This window comes from Leptonychotes weddellii, chromosome 9 (genome assembly GCF_054177405.1).
Source record: "Leptonychotes weddellii isolate Sample4059 chromosome 9, ASM5417740v2, whole genome shotgun sequence".
Classification (NCBI taxonomy): Eukaryota; Metazoa; Chordata; class Mammalia; order Carnivora; family Phocidae; genus Leptonychotes; species Leptonychotes weddellii.
In genome coordinates, this window is record NC_138377.1 from 34,800,994 (window position 1) to 34,811,019 (window position 10,026).

At 39.1% G+C, this 10,026-nt stretch overlaps 1 protein-coding gene across 1 annotated transcript in view; it reads right to left on the reverse strand.

Moving 5' to 3' along the window:
• The window catches only part of PRKCH (protein kinase C eta), a 204,241-nt gene that overhangs the window by 130,462 nt on the left and 63,753 nt on the right, over window positions 1-10,026 (reverse strand). Inside the window, exon 2 of the mRNA XM_081829755.1 lies at window positions 9,512-9,575. Within this exon, the coding sequence (XP_081685881.1) occupies window positions 9,512-9,575 (64 nt within the window). The remainder of the gene's footprint in view (window positions 1-9,511; window positions 9,576-10,026) is intronic.

Below are 10,026 nucleotides of genomic sequence, written 5' to 3' on the forward strand. Positions count from 1 at the left end.
GAGCCACCCAGGCACCCCTTTAGCAAAGTTTTCTAGACAAGCATAAAATCCACCAATGACAGGTGTTTGTCAGGTTGTATTTTCGTTTGTTATTTTAAGAAGTTACCCCCGTCCCTCACCAAAAACAAAACTGGTACAGAATACCTTCAAGCATGCTTGGCAAACGCTGGGGAAAAAGCACGTCCACTTAGAACTTCGGTCTTACTATCTTCATAAAGATCCTTCTACCATTAATTCTTTTGATTTACTTTATTCTTTTAGGAAACTATCTTAAAATTAAACTTTGCAAGTACAAAACGTTATGTAATTGTTAGTAGGAGATGATTTACTTGTCATTCATTTTAAGTGAGGACTTTACGATGGAATGAAGGGTATTATCTTACTCATCTCTTCCTACCTGCCGTTTTTGACTCCTGGCTTAATATTTATTTAGAACTTTAAAAAAAAAAGTACCAAAGTACCTTAGTCATTTAAAATTTTTAACTTGCCTCCTCATAATACATAAAAATTGGGAACTAATAATAAAACATATACAGACCAAAAAGAAAGAACCAACACCAGCTTTAATAAATGAGGATAGGGAATATGTATTCAAAGTTAAAGTATCATTTGGATGTTATACAGGTAACCCAGATTCTGTTTTTTGTCCAGGAAATAGATAACTTTTAAATGTGTAGTTTTATCTTAATTTTTTACTTCTTACTACACACAATTTCAAACACATGCAGAAGTAGAAGAGTATAATAAACCCACATGTAACTAACACCCAGTTTCATCAATCAATTCATGGCTAATCTGATTTTATCTGTACCCCATTCCCTCCTCCCACCTCTTGATTATTCTAAAGTAAATCTCAACTATCAAATAATTTCACCAGAAAATATTTCAAGTATTTCTAATAGATGCCCTTTTTGTTTTAAACAACTACGATATCACAATCATACCTAAATAACATTATAACATCAATTAATATCAAGTGTCCAGTCACTGTGCCTATTTCCTTGTTTGTCTCCTGAGAGTTGTTTGTTTTACAATTCGTGTTGGAATTGGGATAAAATGTGGTCCATATACTGAAACTGGTTAATTGGCCTCTCTCTTGTTATTTTGGTTTTCTCTCCCTCTCTTTTCTTTCTTCTAATTTTTTGTTGAAAAAAACCAAGTCTCTCCCACAATGTCATTTTGTTTGTTTGTTTGTTTGTTTTTAGAGAGGGTGAGAGAAATGGCAGAGGGAGAAATGGCAGGGGGAGGGGCAGAGGGAGAGAGAGAATCTTAAGTAGGCTCCACCCTGTGGGGCTCGATCTCATGACCCTGAGATCATGACCTGAACTGAAATCAAGAGTGGGACGCTCAACCAACTGACCACTTAAGCACCTCTCCCGTGGTGTCATTTAAAATGTTCCCCTGTCTGTGCCCAGTATTTCCTCTAACCTGGTGGTTAGATCTGGAAGCCTGACCAGATTCAGGCTCGGTTTTTTAAGCGAGGCTACTTCACAGATGGTGTGGCATGCTTCCAATAGGAGGCACAAAATGTCTGCTTTTCTTTCTGGGGACCAACCACTGAAGTTTGAGGTACCCTAAGTTCAGGCAAACTTTACTTATGCAAACTCAATCTTAAAATCTGACACTGTATTTCTTAACAGCATGACAATGCAGCAACATCTTTTTTGATTTGTTCTCACATGAGACATCACTACGTTAACTTAATTTCTTTCTGTTCTCTCCCAAGTGGAGCAGTTACCAATTCATGTTCACGCATTTTCCTTTGTTTTATTATTATTATTATTATTATTATTATTATTATTATTATTATTTTGGTCACTCCACTCTTCCAGGTAAAAACTAGTCCAGTATAGTGACAATCAAACACGGCCAGATCCTGCCATTCTGTCAGCATCTAGTAGCTGCATTAAAATCTACGGCTATTTCGTCACCATAATAAGTTTCAGCTTGATTAGGTAGCAGATCTAGTTGTTAGCTCCAGAAAGGCTTAGCCAGAACGAAATAAAGGGTGACAGGAGGTAGCTTTTTCAAGATAACAAATCACTTCATCTGTGTCTACTTCAGCAGCGGGGCTTAGGGGAATTCTGCATCTGATCAAGAGTAACAATGCCTTTCTTAAGATGAACAGTGGTGATGGGTTTCTGATCTAGCTGATAACGTTATGCCTTCGGCTCAGAGAGAGACTTCTACTAAGACTTTTTCTTGTTCCATCTTAATTCAGTGAAGAGAGCCCTCACTGTAGGTTTTTGAGCAGATTCTTCTGTTCTTCTTACCCCAGCATTAAGAATAAACCTGCACCCAGCACATTGTACCAAACTTCGAAGCTACTGCAGTTAACGCTAATTCAAACGTTACTTTTCAAAGCCTTTTATGTTCTGTTCTTTATGCAAATTTCATTATCAAACATTTTGATGCCAATTTGAAAGACATTATTATACCATCTGGTGAAACAGTCTCTGGCATACAGTAAGCACTCAAACATTACTGAGTAATGAATATATAAACAAAACGGGTGCTCATTAAGTAAACCTTCAACATAGTTTGAGTGAGTTCGACGGATTATAATCTGTGAGTCAGAGTCCTTACGTGCTGTGTTCCACAGAGTTGTGCTGTTGTTCAACCTTGATTTGGGGCTTTAAATCTTCTCACTGGGCCCCTTTATCCATGGATCTATCTCTCACTGACACCTTGAGCTACACCTTGGGACCAGATCTCTTGCCAGACTTCAGACTCTTATTTCCAGTTCCTCCTAGACAGCTCCACTTAGGTTTCCTACAAACATTTCAAACTCCACCTATTCAAAGCTGAATTCATCCCCTTCCATCCCTATATTTCTTCCCTGATGAATGACTCCACAACATCATCTGAGACTCATCCTTATTCATCCCTAATATCCAGTGAGTTGCCAACTCCTGTTGGTTATGCTTCATATACATGTCTTAGAACTGTCCCTCTCTCTCTCTCTATCCATCCCCACGGATTACAACTGAACCCAGGCTCTACTAATCTCTCTCTTAGATAACTTTAACAGTCTCTTAATAGCTTTCCACACCCTTGTCTCCTCTTATGTTCAAACACCCCCTTGCCCCTAGCCCCCTGAACCCATTGCCACCAAATCAGATCTTATTTCTCTCTGTTTAGAACCCTTCATTGGCAACCCCATCCTCTCCTAACCTAGAAGTAATGTGGCCATGTCATTTATCTAACCCAGGACCCTTTCAGAGTGAAAGGTGGCACTGTTCACAGTTACACTGGTACACCAGTCAAAACTGAGACTGTTCCAGACAAACGTTCACAGAAGACCCTCCCACAGCGCTGGCCACATCTCCCCCATGCTCCCCAACCTCCAAAACCAACCCACTACTTTCAGTTTCTGGAGCCTGTTGCTGCTCTCTCACCTCTGTGCCTCTGTACAAACTGTCTTCCCTTCCTAAAATATCCTCCCCTCCTGGCGCATTTCCATTTATCATTTAAACTTGCTTTAAACATCATCTCCCCTGAGAAGCTTTCTCTAAAAACCTTCCGGCTGATCTGATTACATACTCCCTCGTGCTGACATTGTGCCTTGGACTCGTTCCCGTGGTAGGACCTGGGCCCCTGCCATGCACACATGGGGTGCATCTGCCCCCCATCCTGTGAGCTCCCTCAGGAGAGTGTCTAAGTCTTGTCCATCGTTATCTCCCCAGCATCTATGGCAAATCACAGGTCTGTACCCGGTAAGTATGTCCCATGTCGTTTCTTAGCCATGCCTTACATTTAATAAAAACTGTTTGCCTTAGCAGCTATTTCAGCATAACTAATGAAAGATAAGAAAATGAGAGAGGAAGAAATGAGAAGTAGTCAGTAGCTCCTAACACCAGCCCTGTATATCACAGATCATTGCCATATTTAAGCATTTCCTTTTTTAAGGAGAGCTTTGGAATTACAGAATCTGAGCTAGCGGCAGAATTCCTACAGGAGGTCATGAAAGGAAAAAAGGCATGGAGATAAGCCAGCAGCATATCCATCATTGTTCACTAAATTCTTGAAGCTTCTAGTATAAAATACATCCAATGCCAAAATAAAACAAATCTGCTGAGTATTCATGGGGTCCCAGGCAGGGGTGGGGAGAATGACAGGAATTCTGCTACCATAACAACAGGAACATGGAGATGGGAATCCCACTAGCATACTTTCATACAGCACCCTACAGTTGGCAAAGCACTACACATATTTTTTTTTAATTTTTTTATTCTTATGTTAATCCCCATACATTACATCATTAGTTTTAGATGTAGCACTACACATTTTAACATCTGACCTTCAAAAACCACAGCCTTTGATGCACCCTGAGGCCCAACCAACATTTCTCGAGCTTTGGCCATCCCTCTGGGATCCCAGGCCAATGCTCCTTTCACAGCCCGAGAACACTGGGGAGGCGTGACTTCAGAGTGCTTCCTTAAGTAAAGCCCTTCAGCATCCAAGCTAAGAACTAAAGCTCCAAATGTTCTATCAGCCAACCTGTCATTTTATGGCCGGGCATAATCTAGAGTGGCTGCCAGGAGGGAAGCCAAGCTAGGGACATTCTCACAATGCCAGGACCCAGCTGCGGCCACAGCTGTAGCAGGTGCATGGTGGAGCTCCATTCCCTCATGTAACACACACACACACACACACACACACACAGAGGCAGCTATCACGGCCTCTGTGTTTGACAAGGGAGCTGTGCTCTAAAGCAGAAGCAATGTGCAAGCTCAAGCTGAGCCCCCAGCCTCGGAGCCAATCGTACAAGACAATGCTCCCACAGAGAGAGAATAGATCTGAGGTTCTAAAATATATCCCACACATAGATGCCATAGCTCCTGAAATGTCAACATTAAAAATCTACTTCTCATGGATAAAGTATCAGTTTTAGCAGCTTTTAAAATATGCAGACACACCTCAGAGGGGTAGAGCACTAAGATACTGATCACTATCACTCCAGTGTGAATTAGTCCACGAGTTCACTGTCTTTCTTATTAGCAACTGTTCCTAGAGAGAGGAGATCACTGGGTATCTTACTGGAGTAAGAGACAGTTAAAGGCAGAGAGCAAGAAGGACTAATTTAAAGGGGAGGTGGGATTACCAAAGAGGAACTCGGCCAGCCTCACAATTTTATCCAGGGGCCCCTCTAAAAGGAATACTATTGCAATGACCTGGTAAGAACTCACCGCTAGTGATATTTGGCATTCCTTTCTTATCACTAACACTAATAAATTAATGTAATGAGAACATCCATATGGATTCCAGTCCTAGGGTTCTAATGTTACAATTTAAGACAGAACCTTGATACAATTCAGTCCTTGAAAAGTGGCATAACTCTTAAAAAAAGGAAGTCACATAATGACACCTGGTCTACTGTGCACAGCCACACTCCATCGGTCCCGTGTAACTTACTGCAGAAAGATAGTTCAACACATTGAGAATCTCACCCACTCCTTGCTCTGCCTCTTCTCTCACGGCTGGGTTTGTCTCTACCATGGTTTTGCCCATGTTTCATGTGCTGTGAGAATGTTCTAGCAACAGTGTTCTGTAATACCACATTATATTTTATTTGAGCTATCAACAGACTCCTTTTTCTCACAAATCCTCTACGTACAAGATACCAAGCAAAACAAAAAGGTCTTTGAGCTGACCAAACCGTAATCTGGAGAGCTTTTTCATGTCCAAGTATCCCACATATCTGCTAATTTCAATATTGGAGCAAAAAGATACGATGCAACAATTGAGACAACAGATGGAAAAATTAAACATTAACATTAAAACAACTCTCCCACATGAATAACGGTCAGCGGAGAGGAGAGAAAACCAATTTTCAAAGGTGTCACCAATTTGCAAAATGCCAACACCAAAAGGACAAACCATTAAGCCACATGTTTAAAAGTCTTCACAGGATTTTAGTAATGGTAGAGTGGCTTTTAATAGACTAACCCTCCCACCACAAACAATTAAAACCTCTAGAAACATATTTTAAAACAATTAGTTGAAAACACTGGAGAGCACCCAAAAAAAGGACAGAAATTGGAGGGAATCTGACACTTGAAAGAAGGGAATTGTGCTGGTCAAGATCCATATTTATAGGCCATCTCCCAAGGTTATATTCCCCAGGCTGCACAGGGTTGAGTGAAAAGAATTCAAGCAGAAAACTATAGTTTTACTGGCTTGAAGAGTGAAATGACAAGATTCAGGACTAACAGATGACTGGAAATTGAGCAGAGAAATCCTGGAAAAGATATGGCCACAGAGAGAAGAATCCCCCAATCTATAAACTCCTCAAATCTGTGCATACACAAGAGACACTCAGAGAAGTCCACCAAAAGCAGTAACGAGAAGGCTGAGAGAAAGGAGTTGAGATGTCTGCTGCTTCCCACTGTAGGAGAGAGAGTTTGAAGGCCAAGTCCCACAATGTTAAGAGGACTTCAAACACCTTAGGCTTTCCACTGAAGCCCCAACTTGGTTATGTCTTACGAATGAACACGATGTCTCAGGACTATGGAATCTGTCCAAGAATTAAGGGGAAAAAGTAAAAAACAAAACAAAACAAAAAAACCCCACTCTCAAAAGCCTTCACAATTTTAAGGTGATAGCCAGTAATTTAGCTGCTTGCTGGGGAAAAAAAAAAGAACAAAGGAGAAAAACCATACGCTCATGTCCATGATAAAGACAGAGCCCTTGCCAAAATTTAACAGTCACTGTTGATTAAAAAGAAAGAAAGAAAGAAAAGAAAAACTAAACCTATCAGAAAACTAGGACTTGAAAGAATTTCCTTGATTGTGATGAAAAGTATATACAAAGTGCACACAGCTAACATCACACTTACTAGGGAAAGACTAAATTCTTTCCTCCTAGAACTAGTTATGAGACAAGGAGGTCTGTCCTCAAGGCCTCCGGGCACAATAAGACATGAAAAGGAAATAAAAGCCATAAATATTAGAAAAGAAAAAGAAAACTGCCTTATTCATAGACAACATAATTATTTACAGAGAAAATACTGAGATATCTACAAAAAAAAAAAAAAGAAAAGAAAGAAAAACTACTAGAACTAATAAATGAAATTTATTAAGGTCATAGGATGCAAAATCAAGAAAAAATTCTTTTCTATATACTGTTACCAATTTCCAAAATAAATATTTTAAAATGCCATTTATAACAGCAACAAGAGTTTAAAATACTTAGGAATACGTTTTTTAAAATATGTGCAAGATCTCTATATTGAAGATTATATAGAATTGCTAGTATTGATATGGATAACACACATTAGAGATCATCTGTAAATGGAGAAATATACCAAGTTTATGGATTTGAAGATGTTCACGATTGTTAAGATGTCAGCTCTCCTCAAATTGATGGATAGATTCAATACAACTTCAATTCAAAATTTAGGTTTTTGTGTGGAAATTGATAAGCTGACTCTAAAATAGACATCAAAATTTAAAATATGGAGAATAGTCAAACAAATAAAAAGAATGCATTTGGAAGACTCTCACTATTTAGCCTTAAGACTTATTACAAAGCAAAAGCAATGAAGATGGTGTGTTATTGGCATAAAGACAGACAAATGGATCAACAGAACAAAATAGACAGTTCATAAATAGATCCACAGTAGGGTCAATTGATCAGTGACAAAGGTTCCAAGAAAAAAGAAAGTCTTCAAGAAATGGTAGGGAGCAGAACAACTGGATTATAGCATAGGGAAAAGAAATCTCAACCCCTCCACACACAAATATTAATTTAAGAAGGAACACAGACCTAAATATAACATAACACAGACCTAAACATAAAAGCCTGTAATCTTCTAAAGGAAAATAGGACAATATTTTTTTTTTTTTTTTTATTCATTTGACAGAGATAGACACAGCGAGAGAGGGAACACAAGCAGGGGGAGTGGGAGAGGGAGAAGCAGGCCTCCCGCAGAGCGAGGAGCCCGATGCGGGGCTCGATCCCAGGACTCTGAGACCATGACCTGAGCCGAAGGCAGACACTTAACGACTGAGCCACCCAGGCGCCCCAAAATAGGACAATATTACGGTGACCCTATGACAGGTTTCTTATAGAGGATACAAAATGTATAAACTATGAAAGAAGAGATTGATAAACTGGATTTCAGAGATATTTAAAACTTCTGCTCAAAGACACCATTAAGAAAGTGAAGAGGCAAGACACACACTGGGAGAACATATTCATAATACAAATGTCTCACAAAGGATGCTTATCTAGAAAACATAACCATAAATCAGTAACAAAAAGACAAACCAAATTTCAGAAAACAAAAAGACCTGAACTGGCACTTGGGAAGAAAATGACCAATAAGCACATGAAAAAGTATTCAACACCAGGGAAATGCAAATTAAAACCACAAGATATCACTTTATACCCATTAGACTGTCTAAAATTAAAGAGAAAGACCATACCAAGTGTTGGGGAGGATATGGAATAATCGGAACACTCATACATTGCTGGTGGGAGTATAAAAATACAACCACTTTAGAAAAACATTTGAGAGTTTCTTATAAAGTTGAACATACATTTCCTCTATTACCCAGCAACTCCAGGACTACGAATCTACCCAAGAGAAAGGAAAGTGTACTTCGATAAAAATGTATGTATGAGCATGCATATAGCAGCATTATTCATAATGACTCCAAATGTCCATCAAGAAGAGAATGGGTATGTAATGGAATAGGATGCTGATGCACACAATGACATGAGTGGATCTCACCAAAATTATGCTGTGCACAAGAAATCAGACACAAGAGAGAACATACTACATAGTTCCATTTATATGAGCTTCCAGAACAGACAAAACTAATCTATGGTGAAAAAAAATAAAACAAAACATCCCATTTATTGCCTCTGGCAGCAGGAGACTGACTGGGAAAGGACACAAGGGAACTTTCAGAGTGGTGGAAATGTTCTTTATCTTGGATCAGGGTGCTGATGACGTGGCCGCATGCATTTGCCAAAACTCAAATTCCTCACTTCTGATCTGTTCGTTTCACTGTATATACATTTTACCTCAAATTTGTTTTAAAAAATTAGGGAGTGGGAGGTGGGGGTGGCACCAGGGGAAGAGGAATAGAATCCCTTAAAAAGCAGGATGAGATAAAGATTATAAGAAAGAGAATCTGATCCTTAAATTTTTTAAGACATTCAGGGCAAACTGAAAAGTTGGCCCCCAAACCAAAAATCTATAATACAACTTGATAGACATGAACAAAAAGAGACAAGAACCAATTCAGCTAAGATGATGATGAAGAAAATAAAACTCAGTATGTCAAACAAATAATGAGATTGCCAGATTTAGCAAATATATTTAATCTGGCAATCCAAACCAATAGATCATTAGAAACTAAATACCGGCCAACCCAACATAAAACAATTTTTAAAGCATCTTTTACAAAATGCTCTTTTTATAATTTCCATGTTAGAAATTCCTACTGAGTAGGAACTAAGATTATACTTATACCAGAAACCACCCAAAACTCATCCTTACCTTCAGTGAAGCTCCCTGTTAGGGTTATTACCACAAATACCTTCCCTTCTGGCTCCAGATCCACCTAGAAAGAGAAAAGAATTATGGGTTATATTATAATTTTAAAGTACTTTTTGTGGGCCTCAAATAATGCTTTACAAAGAGGCCTAGCTGTGCAAATCACAGCCATCAATCAGATCTAAGTCTTCCATTCAATAGCAGAGGGTCAAGAAACAAGTGAAAACACAAGAAACTGTAAAGGTGGAAAAGCAAGTCTAAGGAAAACAGTTCTTTCAATGTTTCCCCTTGTCTTGAATTTTATTCTCTTCCATTTCGGCTCTTTGTGATATTATTGAGAAGCACCTGTAAACTTGGTCATTGTTCCTGAGATATCCCTATCCTACGTCAGAGCAACATTTTATTAAACCACATGGTAGGTAGGGGCTCCCGGGTGGCTCAGCTGGTTAAGCATCCGACTCTTGATTTCGGCTCAGGTCACGATCTCAGGGTCGAGGGATTCAGTCCCTTGGGCTCCA